Source organism: Paramisgurnus dabryanus, chromosome 16 (genome assembly GCF_030506205.2).
Source record: "Paramisgurnus dabryanus chromosome 16, PD_genome_1.1, whole genome shotgun sequence".
NCBI lineage: Eukaryota > Metazoa > Chordata > Actinopteri > Cypriniformes > Cobitidae > Paramisgurnus > Paramisgurnus dabryanus.
In genome coordinates, this window is record NC_133352.1 from 27,306,125 (window position 1) to 27,323,336 (window position 17,212).

At 39.2% G+C, this 17,212-nt stretch overlaps 3 protein-coding genes across 3 annotated transcripts; 2 read left to right on the forward strand and 1 right to left on the reverse strand.

Moving 5' to 3' along the window:
- The first annotated feature begins 756 nt into the window (after window positions 1-756).
- ttc9c (tetratricopeptide repeat domain 9C) lies at window positions 757-3,941 on the forward strand. The gene is made up of 4 exons (XM_065273841.2): window positions 757-912; window positions 1,327-1,639; window positions 2,540-2,722; window positions 2,904-3,941. The coding sequence occupies exons 1-4, from the start codon at window positions 901-903 to the stop codon at window positions 3,050-3,052; spliced, it is 657 nt and encodes a 218-aa protein (XP_065129913.2). The 5' UTR covers window positions 757-900; the 3' UTR covers window positions 3,053-3,941.
- Window positions 3,942-4,068: 127 nt separating this feature from the next.
- LOC135759014 (uncharacterized) lies at window positions 4,069-13,695 on the reverse strand. The gene is made up of 4 exons (XM_065273831.2): window positions 12,309-13,695; window positions 9,195-9,363; window positions 7,362-7,565; window positions 4,069-6,708 (listed from the first exon to the last, which is right to left on the reverse strand). The coding sequence occupies exons 1-4, from the start codon at window positions 12,537-12,539 to the stop codon at window positions 4,373-4,375; spliced, it is 2,940 nt and encodes a 979-aa protein (XP_065129903.2). The 5' UTR covers window positions 12,540-13,695; the 3' UTR covers window positions 4,069-4,372.
- A 588-nt stretch (window positions 13,696-14,283) lies between these two features.
- On the forward strand, window positions 14,284-16,390 carry map1lc3cl (microtubule-associated protein 1 light chain 3 gamma, like). The gene is made up of 5 exons (XM_073812058.1): window positions 14,284-14,647; window positions 14,731-14,897; window positions 15,113-15,168; window positions 15,246-15,352; window positions 15,490-16,390. Exons 2-5 carry the CDS (start codon window positions 14,840-14,842, stop codon window positions 15,647-15,649), a joined length of 381 nt encoding a protein of 126 aa, XP_073668159.1. The 5' UTR covers window positions 14,284-14,647; window positions 14,731-14,839; the 3' UTR covers window positions 15,650-16,390.
- The last annotated feature ends 822 nt before the right edge of the window (window positions 16,391-17,212 follow it).

The following is a 17,212-nucleotide window of genomic DNA, read 5'->3' on the forward strand; positions in this document are numbered from 1 at the left end:
TATTATGTAAAGCACACGATGGCACACAAAAAATTAAAGTGGGTCATTCAGCAAAAGCGTTACATACCTTGTTGTCACCAATGGAAACATTGATCATATTCAGGCATTATGTATTACATTTAAATAAATGTAGCTAGAGAAATAAGCAGCAGCTTTACGTGAGGTTATCATTCGATCTAACACTTAAATTAAATAGGCTTAATTTAAGTGTCAGATCGAATGATAACCTTACGTAAAGCTGCATATGCAATTAAAATTAAATGTATTTCTAGAATATATATATACAAAAAAATTGTAAACATGAAAAATATAAAATACAAAGTCATTGGGTTATTAAATACATTGCATTATTATATCTGACTCTAATAAAGTAAGTACTAGTTTGCATCATGGTTTGCATGCACTGATCAAGCAAGCAAACAAACATTTTTTATTACAATAAAAAAAACGATCATCTTGATGTTTGTGTATGTACGCACATTATGTACATTACTAAAAAGAAAGTGGCAAAATCCGTAAGGGAATTATTTTAAAATGATAATGTTATTTTAGGATTTAATATCAGGATTTTCACCACTGGATTAAAATGTATGGGTGTGCAAGTTTAACAATATCCCAATATTAATATGACAATGACGTGCTTATGATTAATAATGCGATTTTTCTGTGATTTACATTATGTAAAAATGCAGGTGGTGCGAATAATTTATAATAGTGGACAGGACGTTGCGCTTTTGTTATTTCACCAGTAGATGTCAGTATTGCCAGGCGCAATCCAGAATCCATAACATCCTCGAAGAAGAGCATCAAAGATTTATTTTTTTAGCGTTAATATTTTCTCTTTTAAAACTGTACTCTAAGAGGATTGCTACCATTTTACAGCTTTGAAACCTTAGCACCATGGACGAACGGGTAAAACCAAAAATACTTGGCACGTGTTTTTATGTAACGTTATATGTTAAGCGAAATATGATACTGCATGGCTGGCTGTTGTATTTCACTTTTTAAAATCCATGAAAGTCATTACTTTTCATAATACGACCATTCCTACCTGTTTCAGTGTTTGTCAGCGTGTTTTGATTTAATTTCTCTACTCTGTGGGGTACATATGTGTTAACTACACGCCTACAGTAAATAAGTGAATAATCAGTTCACTATGGCACAGCATTTTCTGTGTCACGTGCGCCTATGGTGGCCAAAATACTGCCAGAGTAGGCATCGCAGAAATTGTTTACTGACTGCATAAGTTTTTGTTTTTTTACATGAGGATTGCATACGACGAGTTGTAATATGGCGGTGTTTGCATAACTGTCTGCACCTGTTCAGGCGTTAGATCCTAATGCAGGAGATGTTGGGACAGAGACATGTTTGGGAGCCACTGGAGGATCATCTGGTTCCCGTTTGGACTCGCAGCTGGCCGATGCTGTTCGATTAAAGGCGGAGGGTAATGCTTTTTACCGGGAGAAGAAACTGCGCACCGCCATCGGACGTTATCACCGAGCTTTGCTTGTTCTCCGTGGCATGGACTCTGAGGTTAACTCTGGCCTTGAAGGGTTTGGCGCTCAGATACCTAAACTGAACCCAGAACAGGAGCAGCTGCTGAGGACCACTCAAGTAGATTGCTATAACAATTTAGCAGGTGTGTAAAAACATTTACTGTGGTTCAGTGATGGATATACTGAATGCTATACTGTAATAAAATATAGTATAGTACAGTTTACTTGAGTAAATATTATTATAGTATACTATTATTTCAGTGAGCTGAAATAAAACATTATCATTCTTGTGTTTGTTAGTATAATTTTCTGTGCTTATGACCACAAAGGTCAAAATATATTTTGAGGAATTTTGAGCCCCATGTGTGGCTCATGATCGGTTTGGTATCAAACATTCCTCTAAATATCTTCCTTTGTGGTCATCAGAACAAATACATTTTATACAGTTTTGTAACAACATGAGAGTAAGTAAATGATGACAGAATCCCAATGTTTGGGTGAACTATCCCTTTAAAGGGGACCTATTATGAAAATCTGACTTTTTTTGTTTAAGTGCTATAATTGGGTCCCCAGTGCTTCTATCAACCTGGAAAATGTGAAAACGAACAACCCAGTAACTTAGTTTTGATAAACCATTCTCTGCAAGCATGTGAAAAAATAGGTCAATGAAATTTGGCACCCCTTGTGATGTCAGAAGGGGATAATACCACCCCTTAATCTGCACTATCCAACCATGGCACTGCCATTTTTTGCAGAGATCAGCTCATTTGCATTTAAAATGACACACCCAAAACGGCACATTTTTGCTCATACTTAAAAAGTGTCAATTTTAACATTTTATAATTAATTATCTATATGGTATTCCGAGCTAAAACGTTGCATACATACTCTTAAAAAAGTCTTGCGAAATGTCTTTAAGCATTGGCAGACACTTATCTAAAGTGACATAACAGCACATTGAATTTATGCAGTGATTTTTAATATTTTTGACATATCTGCAAAAGCATTGTTCATCTCCTTTTACATATTTTCTCTGTTTACAGCATGTTTGCTACAGCGTGAGGTGGTGGACTATGCTCGTGTATTAGAGTACAGTATGAAGGTGCTCCAGTGGAGGCCAGGTAACGCTAAGGCCCTGTACAGAGCTGGGGTGGCATCGTTAGAACTAGGTGATGTTCAGACCTCTCGACAGTACCTCTTACAAGCCAGCAGAGGGACACCTAATGGTAAAACAAGTCACATTATTATTTGACAAATATTATGCTGCCAAATATTTTTAGCTACTGTTTTTAAAGGGGATACAACATATGTTGGATATCGGGACAGTTGGCATCCATTTTAATTCCTGCTCTCTGAGTTCATCTCAATGAAGTAGGCACATTCATTTCATGCTGTTCTCTTTCTCAGATGCCAACATTAAGAAACAGCTACAGCGAGTGGAGGAGAGACTGAGCAAAGACTATCAGAAAGAGAAGGCGCTCTACAAAGGCATGTTCAGTAAGCAGAAACAAGGGGAAGAGCCATTGGCAGATGAGAAGACCCCAAAACCTGTTTAAATGGACTATCATACATGACTCGACAGCACGCATGTAAAAAATGACAAGTTATATCAACTTAAATAGGGGCTGGAGTTTTCTTGAAGGAAATTGGCTCATAAGAAGTTTTGCCTTAGGAGATGGAAAAATTGCCACATATGGCATTTACTAGGATTGATGTTGTCATGCCAGGGCTGAATGTGCGAGCGAAATCTGGTGAAAAGTGGCAGCGTGAAAGACAATTTTGTGCACTTAAAATGCATTTTTGGCTCTTGATTGGTATTGCATTTGACTAATCTGCTGTAAAGCTGGTTCTGTCTTATCTATTGTTTATGCACATGTTTGTTTTTCCTTAAAGAGATAGTTCACTTTAAAATGAAAATTCTGTCATCATTTACTCATCCTCATGTTGTTCTAAACCTGTATGAATTTCTTTTTTCTGATGAACACAAAACAAAATATTTCGAGATGGTAAACACACAGCAGATTGACTTCCATAGTAGGAATTTAAAAATATGATGGAATTTAATGGGTATCGTCAACTTCCTATATCAAAATATTTTCTTCATCATTTATCACAATACTTCCAAAATATATTTATTTTTCCTACTATGGCAGTCAGTGGTCACTATCTGCTGTGTGTTTACCATCATTTCTCAAAATATATTCTTTTGAATAAATAAATTTATACAGGTTTAGAACAACATGAGGATGAATTTTTATTTTAAGTGAACAATCCCTTTAAATTCATATTTCTTTGTTCATCCTAATAAATATTTTTGAAAGTACCGGTTCGTACGCTTTGACATGTGCTTTGCGTTTGAAATGAAATGTTTAATAATGTTGTTGAAGTAGGAATGGATAACGCTGATATGATTATGAAAGTGTAAATTATAGTCTTTGAAAACAGGCTTGTGTGTGGTAACTAAGGTCTACTCCGGTAATCCTATTGTGCCGCATAATGCGCCACTTAGCTATGTGTCAGCTTGAGTATAAACAACATGCAGTCATTTTCAGGCAAATGAAAATGAATCGTATTCAACTGGAAATACTTTTATTGATACTTGTTCATGTTTAAGCACTTTCAACAATTATTTCAAATATCAAATAACATTTTTTCCATAAAGTCCTGAGCACGACATATTTTTCTTTATTTGGTCAGTAAATACTTTAGAGTGCTTTAGCATTAAAGGTTCATAGTAAAAACAACACCAGCAGCACTATGACCATAACAGTGCACAAAGACACATCACAAATGGCATGCAGAAGCACCTACACAAGCAGAAGTAAAAATTGGCAGCATGGTTTCGCCCATTTTTAAATATTCTTGTACTATAAATACTAATCTTTCTTTTTTGATTTCTGATTTTTATTGAAACTGAGGGACCTCATAGAGCCGAAAACTTTTCTTCCAAGGTCACGGAATGATCTGGATCGAGTAAGAGGGGCTGATGGAGGTGGGGAGGGAGAGAGAGAAGAGGACGAAAGAGGAGAGAGCGAGCGACTGCTTCCCTCTAGGCTCTGAGAACGAGAGAGATGGAAAAGACTGGCAGTTGAAGAATGATGCTTCTCTTCCTTTCTCACAAGATGGCGACTTCGTTCGGATCCCCGGCCTGCTCGGCTGATTTCAAAAGAGGACCGCCACTGATTGCTTTCCTGTTTCTGTGGCTCGAGTATTCCCTGAGACTCGCTTCGGAATAACGCTCGCCTGGACAACCGGAGACTGGAGCTCCTGCCGTCCCAACTCGTTCCTTTCTTTTTTGAATTGCTCCCTCTTTGTTGGTGACTAGTGGATGACGTTTCTTTCAAAGAGGTGTGCCTCCAAGTGAATCCACTGGCCCTCTCGTCTCTCTCTGCATCTTCCTCCTCTCTTCCCCAAAGTCGTGCTTCAAAGCCTTTCCAGAACTTTCCACCCTTTTTAGGTGTCTGAGTGCCCATTTCATCCTCCCAACCGATGCTATAGTCTCTGCCTGAGTAACTACTCACTGTGGATGCTCGGATAAGCTCTCTGGAAGCATGTTTGCCCTGGTACAGTCTATCTCCATCGCCACTTCTTCTCCAGCCTCTGTCTTGAGGCTTCCATCCAACCCCTGCATTCTGCCTGAGGGACCCTCCGCGAGGTCGATTGAGACCCTCCAGTGGGGAACTACATGGGTGAAAACGTGGCAGAGAGCACTGGGACGGGGAGTCACGGCGAAACACTGATAGTTGGGCAGGAGTGAAAGGTGAATTAGAAAGTAACCGAGGAGGGGAGTGGACTCTGGTCTGGGAGGAGCAAGGAGAAGAGCCAGGGTCTGACTGATTATGTGGGAAAGGTAGGATGGGAGAGGAACGAGTGGGTGTGGGGCCTGAATTGTCCGAATGAGGGCTACTTGACTGTGATGTAAGTGCCGAATGGCAATCGGAGTGGGAAACTTGCAAGTGGTGCTGCTGGGATAAGAAGTCCTGTCCTGTGCCTGCACTTCCAGTCCAGACATTTGCTGATGATGTCACATTAGTTTGTTCCAGTCCGAAAGGAAGTTGAAATGAAGACCTGGTAGAGTGTAGTGTAGGAACATTATTTGGAGATGCAGATCCCACACCTCTTTCACTTCTAAAACATTCTGTATCCAACTCCACCCCCTCCTCCATCAAACCAATAACGACAGATCTTGGCAGTCCTGATACACGAGATATTTCACACACAAATGCTGAGTCCTCATTAAGTTTAAGAGGGCTATTTGAAGCTTTGATTGGAGGACAGCCCTCCACCTCTTCCCTTGAGGCTCCACTCCAGTCTAGTGATTTGGAGAAGCCCATTGGTGTAAAGGTCTTTCCAGTTATCTCCAGAGACCCACGGTGGTTCACTGAGGAGGGGCAGGTGGAGATTCTTGGTCTCCTGCTCCAATTTGGAGTGCTGGTGATAGTAGACGTAGAAGAAGAAGGGGATGCAGTTGGAGTTACCAAACTGGCAGAAAGATGTCCACATGACCCTGTTACCTCCTCATTTACATTTTTAGCATCAAAATTCAATGTCTTGTTCAGATTTGGATTTAGGTTCAAATTCAGATTCAAATGAAAGCTGATGTTGAAATCCTCTCCTGTCACAGAGGGCAAGTTGCCAAGGTTGATGGAATTGCGACTTGCATGTTTGCCAATACTGCTCAGGCTGACTCTCGACGAATTTCCTAATATAGACTTACATGGAGTCACACTACCTCCAGACAGGCTCGAAGAGGACACACTTCTGGGGTGAAGCCCCTCGTAACCAGCAATGTTCTTTTGGCGTCCACGACTGGAAGTTTCAGCTGCCATCCTGCTGTGATACTGATGGACTAATCTGTTGATGTATAGCTCCAGCTGAGTAAACGATGGAGAAGGTGGAGACTGGTTCTTCTTGGGAGGTTCCTCAAGCACAGGCTCTACAGGTTGCTCGCTCTCTGGGCTGGGGGAGAGGCGGGTAGGTGAAGGTTCCTGGCAGGAGGTGAACAGGGGGCTCTGGAGGGCCACAGCATGAAGTGGACTAGGGTAAGGGTAGATCTCTTTTGTCTTTCGGGACACTAGGTTTGAGCAGAATTTGGGGTCCAACTGAACCTGTGGACTGGAGTTGGAAGAGGGCAGAAAAGAGCCTGGGTGTATTCCTCCCAAACTGGAACAGAGGTCTGTCAGGAATACGAGGCTGTTGATTTCTAGATCCCCTGTAAATAAAGAATAACATAACCATTTAAATTTTTACTAATTTTCAATACAATAAACAGTCAAATTAAACACCATTACGATAAAAGAAATTCAATTTTCAGATATCAAGATATCTGCTTCACAGAATTTTTATTTATATTATGAAAAGATGATCATGTGGGATAATTGTATGCAGAAAATCACCAAACAAAAAATCCAGGTCATAATTCACCACAAAATATTAAAAAGTTGTTTTTTTCATGCACTGCATTGTTATTTTATGACAAAATGAAACCGTTACCGGAACAGATCTGAACATTTTCCTTTTTATTTTCATAATTCTCAATAATGATTCTGATACTGTAAAGAGCGTTTCACATTTAGCATCTTTTGCGCAAGCCAATGCATTTTTTTTTTTCAAGTGTAGGCGCCTTGGAGGCACGCTCAAATAAAGAGTGACACATGCGGTGCTTTTTTCCCAGGCGAACAATGGGACGGCTTTAGACTCAAAATGTGAACCGTCCGTAATGCAGTATTTTTTGTAACAAACAAATAATAGCATGATAAATGAATAATGCATTACTTACATACAAAGTCACGTAATGTCACAGTGCAAAAAAAGTTTTATTGTCCCAAACATAAAACTTTATAGCATGCAAAACATAAGCCATACCAGTAGAAAAGGGCCTTCTGTCCTGTTTCTCCACTGTCCGTTCAGGACACTCTGCATTCTGAGATTCAACCTCCCTCCATTGGGTTGCGCTATGATCCAGCGAGCGAGGCCTCCAGCACCCTTTCACTGCCCCTCCAGCAGCTGCCTCACTGGACACTGAATAACAAGAGTCTGAGAGAGAACTCCCACTGACCGAATAAAAGCCTGTTGTGAAGAGAGTGATAGATGAAGATTAAAGTGTTGGGGGAGTAGTGTTTCCACGGAGATGGACAATATCAATTATAAGATGCCACCAAAAGACACGGGTTAATGTTTGCACAATTAAAAAGAAAATTGCAAATACACATCATGTTGAAGTTAAAAGGTTCTTATCCCTCACTCGTACAGTCAAAAATGAAAGCTTAAATAAGAACTGTTTCTGATTTAATGTTTAGTGTCATTGATCGATGGTATCAATCCAAGTTTTTACCAACATGTTCCAGCGCGCTTCATGATTTTGTTATCACCAAAACCTGCTGTGTGTCTTTTTTTCGAAGTTAAAATACATTCTTCTTTCCCCCCTAAATGTGCAGCTGTATCAAGGATATTTTCCCTTGAAAACACTGGAGCAAAAATTCAAGCTTGCAGCTGTCCACTTGTGACTTTCTAATGTTAAACGTTCCTAGATTTTCCGACTACATTGCATAAATAGAATTGTATTATTCATGACTGTGGAGATTTTGGAAGTAATCAGGGTTCCCACCCCTTAGTTAACTTCAAATTCAAGGACCTTTCAAGGACTTTCCAGGTCCAATACCCTCAAATTTAAGGACTAAATGTGGGGACACATTTCAAGTGAGAGCAAGGTTACATCCTGTTATCTATTAAGATACATTGTTACAGTTCCCTTTCAAGGGAACTCGCGTTGTGCCACTGCGGTGACACTTTGGGGACGACTTCAAGGATAAGTGTGTCAGAATGTATATATCAAAGGAGCCAGGAAGTATATCGCTATCTGAAATATGGCCAAAGACGGCGTTACAGGGACTCAGGAAGTATGGCAAGGGAGACGCAGTGTCTCGTTCCCTTCTCAGGGAACAACAGTTACATATGTAACCAGAGACGTTTTCATGTGTCAAACACAACAACGCAAAAAAGCATTTTGGTATGAATCAACATTCGCATACAGAAGATATAAGCATTTAAAGTGAACAGTTTAGCATGTGTGCTTGAAGTCTAGAATTTTTATGATATTTTCCTACACTACACCCTGTTTGAAAATATAGTTGCACAACATTCAAGCTGGTTGGAACGCTTACGCTAGACCTCAGTGTACATTTCCGGCGGAGTTTCGGTTGCAAATGTCAGACTATATTGATTAAGATGGTACTGTCACATCCCATATACCGCTAGGAAAAATATACTGATATAATACCAAACTTAATATACTGCCCAGTATTTAAAATAATACAAAGATTTCATTTTTTGTGTATATGTTAGAAGAATTTAATTGTCTCCTAAGGGTAAAGTAATGTATTTACACAAAAACCAAGTTAGATATATTTTATTACCAGTTCCCATTTTTTCTTTCAATGTTTTTAGAATGGTTATTGTTTTACAGCATGCTTTTGACCAGCAGTGCTGAATAACATGCCAAAAATAACCAGCTATGACTAAATTATATAATGCTTCAAATGCCAAACACTAAAAATAGACACCATGTGGAACAATGATTAATCACACAAACTGTCAGTGAGCAGTCCTTCAAAAAAAGCACCTCAACACAAGCTCAATGCCTTTGTTAAACACCCACGAAAGTGCTCTTTGCAAAAATACAATTTTTAACATCCGCACCTGAGCTGGGTCTGGAGTCGCAGTCAAGTGCTGTGGTGCCCGAGAGGTCCGGAGTGGTTGAGGACATCAGATCAGACGGGACATCCCAAGACAAGGTGGACCAGCGTGAGCTTATCCCATCTCCTGTTGCGCTCAGACAAGGCATATCAGGGTGTGCTGGGGACAGACTCTGTAACAGATGGTGGAGTCATGTTACTACAAGACAGGGCGACGACACACAAAGTCCCACATCTGTGATGTTAATATTTACAAAATAATACACCTGCACCGAGAAAAGACACTAGCTTAAACTAATAACTGGGTCACAACATCAATGCTTTGCTTAAAGTTCACTTCTGAAGTTTTAATGCGATGGGTTTAGCCGAGTAAGCCGTTTGTGATCCCCAACCTCCCCCCTTCAGTCCAAAGGAATCTTCTCAAACGTCGCCTCTTGAGTATCCCATTAAACAAATGACTATTGTGCATTCTCCTGTTAAGTCCGATCAACCTTCTGTCGGACTTTTACGCACACAATGCAGGTGATCCATTGCCGAAATGAAAAAGTCGGGGGAGGGCAGTTAATAACCAGAGCGCGGAGAAAGACAGATGATAAAACAAAGAAGAGAAGGGGGCAGAGAAGGAGGGATAATGGGTATTGAAAGAGAGACTTTGACCAGGCTTATCTCTGTGAGAAATGTGGATAAACTGCTGGAGCAGACTAAAAATACATATAAGAGAGAAAACAGCACAAGCGTAAAAAAGCATGAGCAAAATATTAAGAATTTGAAAAAGATGAAGTTTGAAGACTTATGTAGGGGGACAGCCGAAGATTGATGGTGATGAAAGAAAAGAGGGGAGTTTTGGATCAAGTAAAGAGCACGGGGGATGGGTTGCCTAGTGAGACGAACAGCATGACGGAGGCATCTCTTATGTCCAAACCCCCCCAAACACCACCACTCGTCCTGGATATAACTGCCTCCCTCATTTCACTTTGGAGAACTGTCAGGCCTCTCGTCTTATCCAGTTATCTTTCTCTCTTTCCTTCTCATCGCCCACACATCCGATTTAGCAGCAATACTTTAACTCCATCTTTGCTGGTGGAACATGGAGTCCATACGCATACAAAAAAAAAAACTTATTTCTGGATAAAAACACATATACTAATCACCTCTGGGCTTTGGCCTACTGGCACTATTTTCTTTAAAGACACTTTTAAACAATATGTGTTAAAAAGACAATTTGCACATAAAACATGGACAAACTCGAAATCTCTCATTCGTTCCCATTACACCCACACACAATGCACACATGTTTAGACTAGACATCCAGACAGTACAGATCTAGAATCTGTAATGCATCACCCCTATATACAATTGCATTTTATTTAATTACATGTGGGGCTGATAAGGTGTATTTGCTCAATGAGGGAAACCTGATACATATACTGGCCATTTTCCAACTACCGATCAATTCACGACGTAGTACTCTGGCACACAGAAACTGAATTATATACAGCTAGCGATCCAAATGGACATAAAATAATAAAAATAATGAGGTGAACGTCTATAACCCGTCCATCAGCTCCGTAAAAGCACTCACTAATTCAACCATATTACTCACGCAAGAAATGGATTAACGTCATTTTATAATAACAAGGTGAACGTTGTGGGAGGCAGCAGGGAGACGGAATTTCAACCAGTGATGCGGAGCAATCAATCCTTGATTCTTAATACAGACTGAGAAACAATATTACAATGTAGCAGTATAATAAATCAACATCAGTTAAATAAAATATGAAATATACGTGAAATGGCACAATAGCCTATGCACGGCACAACTCCATTTGTTCTGACCATCTCTCTCCATCCTCTCTCCCTTGGTAGGTAGCACAGGAGAGGTGATATCTGTGACGCTGACAACAGAAACATTTCTCCATGTGGTGTTTATGCAAATGGAAGTTGCGTAGGTGGGGCTGGAACAACATTGCCCTTGTGATGACTAATACTTTTTGTCTCATGATACATTACTGCTTTTCATGCACATATTTTACCGGACCAAGTGGTTGGCTTTAAATGCTCATTTAATTGGCCTTTAAAACTGAACACTTATAACACTTGTGTGTTATAAAAGGGAATGCTCTTAATCACATCACCTATCAAGAAGATCCTCCTCTTAATTATATAAAGGGCTTTTTTATATAAATATTTAACTCGTCAAGAACAGTTTATTTCATCCGTTTCATACATTTATTGTTATATTTTATTAATTACATTTTCAAACTATTGTTGGCTCAAATTGTCACCACCACCTCAGTGCTTCTGTATAGCTCATTAAGAGAGTATTGCGTTAGCAGCACAAAAGGTCATACTTTTGAACCCAGGCCAGTGAACACACATGCTGATAAAAATGTATACCTTGTATTGAACTGCACATTGATAAAAACGTCTGCCAAGTGTGCTTACAAAAAAATCCTTTATTTTTGACTAAACAATGGGTTAAAACAACCCATTTTAGGTTAAATTACCACCCAATTTGTTTGGTCCTTGCCCTTTTGACTCAATTATGGGTTATAGCCCAGCATTTTATTTTTGTTATGTGCATCAATTATAATGTTTACTACAGCTCAGCTATGACCTCACATAAGTTCACACTGCCCATTATATAAAAACATACAATAATGTTCCCATTGTCAGCTTACAAAATGTTTCTCATTCTCCATTACACAAGCACACACCTGATATGCATGTGCCATCAAAACCTGGATTAGAGTCCTGTCACAATCAACATTTTGTTATCACACATTATTCAGATTTATGATTCATAATAATCATAATGAAAGAACCGACTTCAATTGTATTCGATTTTTTGCAATCATCATGCATTGTGTCCCAAATTAGCAGGTAAATAAACCTTTTGCCTCAAAGTCAAGGTTGAGGTGCACACAATTCTAAAATGTAACCACAGCAGCGTCCTGTATAGGTCGTGCAACCTGATATCCATTGGCTGCCTGTCACCACCACCACCTCTCTTCAACCAAAACGTTTAGCAGGTGGCACCAGCAGGATCCCCAGATCAAAGTTAAATTTATAAAGGGAACATGATGTTCCTTGAATATTTTCCCACGTCCCTACTGACCTGTTGCCTGTGGGGGGCTGCGGCACCATCCTCGGCGACACTCTCCTGTTCTTCCCCCCGGTGTGCGGTCGCTTTGGTCGCCTCCAGTACCGCATCCACCATCTCCAGCTGTCGTCCTCTGAGCAGGTCCAACTCCATGATGCCCGCCAGAGTGGCTTTCAATCGCTCCCCGATACGAACCCGTTCGCTGCCTGACCATAGCGAATTCACGCAACTGCGACGACCGGCCATTGTGCGCGCAAAATCGGTTTTGAGGCGGTCGCCCGGTGAACGGATGAATTACGGTTCACCTTTACGCAAAGCACCGACTGTCAATGCAGCATCGGCGATGTGCGACATGGGCAGTGCTGTATAACCACACGGGCAATGCTTAAAATTCAGCGTCCGTAACAATGTATCTCTCCAGCTCTAAAAACGCAGCACCGAGGCAACTCGAGCGCTAACTTTCGCGCGGAGGCGCGTGTAACAAAGGCATACTTTCAAGGTCTTAACCCTGTATTAGACGAAACGCTCATCGACCAATGATTCTTCCCCACCTAACCATTTTGAGAGGCTTCAGTCATCGCGTCGGATATAATTCCGATCATGATGATGATGATGATGATACTGTGGATTCGGTTATACACTACACCCTCACGCGCCGCTCACTGCTGTCTGCTGTGAGAAAAGAGTATGAAGGGGCGGAGACTAGACCAACAATGCTTGCTGCTGATTGGCTGGTGAAGTTTTCGAACAGAATTTACAAGTTTTTTTGATGAAGAATGTGAATCATGGTTATGGACGTCTGAGATGTACATTATATAAGTTTAAATGTATAACTTAATTTAATTTAGTAATTCAATTCAACGCTTTTATACTAAGCATACAAATGAAAAAAGCATTTAAATTTGGTCTTAAGAACAAAAATAATCTACAATATTCTACGTTAACAATTGGGAAAGTAGTAACCTAGAGGTAAACAATGAAAAGTATTTTAGCTTTTTTTATGTTATAATAAGAAGAATGTAATTAGTTTGCTTGTAGCCTATATTTAAACGCAAAGCAAACAAACAATACAAACAATGATTGTGTTTTTATTAAGCTTATATGCTGGAAGTATGATCACTTTGAACTCTAAAAGAAAAGTTATTACCAAGATTTTTTCAGTTTTACTTTCAATTATGACTTTCTGTAGTTTTCCAAATGACTGAATATTCGCTTTGTTTTGCTGGTATCAAATATCTGGTTTTAGTGTCAGCTGATGCAACGCGCGTGTCCATTGTGGACAGAAAAGGCAGAGTCTGTTTTTAACCAGCAGGTGACAGTCTCTGCCTACCCAACCAAAGCCTAAACAAATAAGATAACGTTGCTCCACAATGTTTAATCACACTGACATAACACCCACATAAAAACGGTAATGTACTATAGTAGCTTACTACTGTAGTATAGCTACTATATAGCATAAAATTCTATGATAAAATTATAAACTGTAGTAAAATGATAAACTGTCAGAGTGGCTTCAAGAGTATATTTTAATATTTACTATCAAAGACACTACAGTATAGGATTTTCAATATAGTATATAAGTATGTTTCACGTGTCCCGGGTTATGAAAACTAATGAACTTTGTGCTGAAAAATCAATTGCATTTTAGACATTATGATAAGAGATGCTTAAGGCGAATTGCTGATCCAGTAACATTTCTGCCCCCGTTTTTGTTATATATTTGTCCATTATGCATATCATGTAAAATGTATATCCATGACCTAATTGGAAATACGAAGATGAGCCGTAGGGGAAAATATTGAGATCCAAACTCAAATCTTGGTTTTATGATGCAGTCTATAACACTATAAGTTATAATGTCATACAGGAAAAATATGGCAAACAACAGTTTATCATTAATAAAATGTTTTAGGAAATAAAACATTTCCTACTGTGTTATTTTAAATCTGCAAATCGTTACTTGAACCCAACGTTTACAAACTATCACACCCTGCGTAACTATAGGTTTGAAAGTACAGCACGTGCCTGTCCCGTTCAGTGAACTCTCAAGCACTTCTTTCACGTGTGCACTATTTCACAAACTGATGCATACTGTAAAGTAATACCACCCTAAATTAATAAAGCTGTCACTGCATTCACGTTTATAAAGTATATGTAGCCTTCAAATAACTGGTGAGTGCGAATGTATGTGCTCATTTACATTGACCCCTTCACATCCGTAGGTCTGTATTATTGATCCAGCGCGTGGAAAGGAGCTCTCTTATTGGCTTGTGCAACAGTTAACATCCAAATCTGACCAGTTGAGACTGGTCCCAAACCAGCTCCTAATATCATGACAGGGTGTTTAATGCCGGGTAAGCACTTCTCATCTTTTCACACTTCCATTGGCCCTCCTCCTACACACACTATCAACTCCTATAAATTCCGAGACCCTCAGGATTGAAGGAGGCATAGAGACAAATTTCACCCGTGGGGACTACTGGTCAGCCCGGACACAGCCTCCATCCATACCATCATACACGCCTCCTCATACAACACAAGTCAGGATGCCTCCCTACGAGAAGTCAATGGAATTTACGCCTTTTAAACAAAGAAAGTGTCTAGGTAGGTCATGTTTCTCAAGACTGCATTTTATTAATGGCTCTAACTGGCATTGCATGCTTAGAGGGTGTTTGGAGATACATTTACATCTTATTATTTAGCAGATGCCAAAAAAATTTAAAAAGTATTTTTTTAAGTCTGGTGACCTCATAGACCTTACTGTACTTTTAATTATTGTTTTATATTAAAAGTAATATTACAAATATTTATTCTTCTAGCAACAAGAAAAGATGAAGTCTGCACAATTCGGTCCAAGTTCCCAAACAAATTACCGGTATGTATTTTTAATGCAAAGCAATAACAGTCGGTGTAAACAATGCTTGTAAATAATCCTGATTTTTTGAATCTTAGGTAATCGTGGAGAGATACATTAGGGAGAAAAAGCTTCCCTTAATGGACAAAACCAAATTTCTGGTCCCATATGAACTCACATTAGGACAGTTCCTCAGTCTGCTCAGGTACATGTCTGTGTGTGAACTGAGAATAAGTGTTGACTGTGTACACGGTGAATCACTCGCATGCTACTTATAACTTATTGAAGTTCAGGATGAGGAATAGCACTAATGCCCACTTTCACTCCCTCTTTCTCTTTCAGAAGTAAGATAGTGCTGGAGGCTTCTCAAGCTCTTTACCTCCTGATCTCAGGAAAGAACATGTCCTGTTTGTCAGCCAGCATGGGAGAGGTTTATTCACAGTACAGAGATCCAGATGGCTTCCTTTACATAACCTATGGTTCCCAGGACATGTTTGGGTGAAAAGAACCTCACATCACAAACCTCCAGACTGGTGCATATCTGAGATCACAAATCGGTATTGCTGCTAAATGAACTTTGTACACCAAGACTGCAAAACCACACAGGTTACTGGCAGAGAAGACCTCATTTTCAAGTGTCTTTAAAGTTATCCTTAAAGGAATCTGTAAAGTAACCATGAGATTACATTGGGCCTTGTAAAATAAAGAAGAGTGGGGAGACATGCTACTTCAGAAAGACACGTTAAGCTGCTTATACTGTCATGAGGCTGTCATGAGGCTTAGAGGACCCAAAAGAGAAAACCTTTTTGGAGACAAGTAGGTTTGTTGGAGGGTAGTTTCCTCTCTTTGCTCTTGTGCAACAGTGAAATCTTTTTGGGCTTCATATGTGGACTGAAAAAGAGTCAAAGTCATTATGTATTTGTTTTTTTTTACTACATTTCAGATTACTTTCCTTTATAAAATTTGGGTTGATTTAGTATATTATTTTGGAATGGCTTGTTCTATTTTATAGGGCACTATACTGAATTTAAGCAAACAAAGTATTTCCTTGTTGAGGGATCACTGTGTGCTCTTTAATATCACGCCTCTTTTAAAGATGTATGTAACGGTCTCACACATGGTTGTTATTTAACTACCATCTCTAATAGAATTGCTCAAGTTAGTTTGCCAGTAAGCAGTCACACAGGGTTGGCAAAAAAGGTGTGGTGAAATGCATGTTAATGCAAAAAAATAAAAAATATAAAGGTGTTTTTCTTCATAAGTGCCTTGTACATTTTTTTGTAAAAGCATTTATTTACTTTATCCTTAAGCACATTTTTATTTAGTTTGAGAGCCCAGATGCCTTACATCTGCATTCTTACTCTCATTTAGAACACCACTGAGAATCTTAGCACCCTCTTGTAAAGTGTGTTCCCAAAACCAGAATGCATGAAATGAGAAACGCAAATGATAAAGGTCAACGGAGGGGGGGGGTCTATATCCAAAATGCATGCTGCTAACTGTTTAGATCATAATAAACTGCAAAATATATCGCAATGGGTAAAAACTAGGCCTTTGTGATATTGAAATGATCAAAATGCCAGAGATTTCTATCATTGCAATAATATGCAATAATTGAATGACTTTAATTCCAAAAAATACTAAATACTCCACAGTCATGTATAGGCAAAGTGTAAGATCAATGCAGATAGCAGAAAGAAAGTGATTTCTTTGCCAAAAATAATATGAAAAACATACAGTGGGTAAAATAAGTACACGTCAACATTTTTTTGTGCCATTGACATGCAATCCACACATGCAAAGAAATCAAACCATAGATGTCCATAAATGAAGTTATGTGTTGTTATGTAAAATGACACGGAAAAATATTGAATCCTGAGAAAAAGTTTCGTTTTAGTAAGCGTCTTCAATACTTTTTCGCTGTGTCATTTTACATTATTACACACAACTTAACTCTTGGACGTCTATGGTTTCTTTTAATGTGTGGATTGCATGGGTTGTTACTAAGATCTGGTGAAAATGTAATAGCACCTTATGTTAACTGAGAAAATGGTGACGTTTTCAA

Coding starts and splice junctions, on each gene's coding strand:
- ttc9c (XM_065273841.2), top strand. Junction 1,640..2,539: donor TTGCTATAACAATTTAGCAG/GTGTGTAAAAAC, acceptor CTCTGTTTACAG/CATGTTTGCTACAGCGTGAG. Junction 2,723..2,903: donor CAGCAGAGGGACACCTAATG/GTAAAACAAGTC, acceptor TCTCTTTCTCAG/ATGCCAACATTAAGAAACAG.
- map1lc3cl (XM_073812058.1), top strand. CDS start 14,840: ATGCCTCCCTACGAGAAGTCAATGGAATTTACGCCTTTTAAACAAAGA. Junction 14,898..15,112: donor TAAACAAAGAAAGTGTCTAG/GTAGGTCATGTT, acceptor TTATTCTTCTAG/CAACAAGAAAAGATGAAGTC. Junction 15,169..15,245: donor AGTTCCCAAACAAATTACCG/GTATGTATTTTT, acceptor TTTGAATCTTAG/GTAATCGTGGAGAGATACAT.
- LOC135759014 (XM_065273831.2), bottom strand. CDS start 12,539: ATGGCCGGTCGTCGCAGTTGCGTGAATTCGCTATGGTCAGGCAGCGAA. Junction 9,364..12,308: donor CAGCCCCCCACAGGCAACAG/GTCAGTAGGGAC, acceptor CATCTGTTACAG/AGTCTGTCCCCAGCACACCC. Junction 7,566..9,194: donor CGACTCCAGACCCAGCTCAG/GTGCGGATGTTA, acceptor TCTTCACAACAG/GCTTTTATTCGGTCAGTGGG.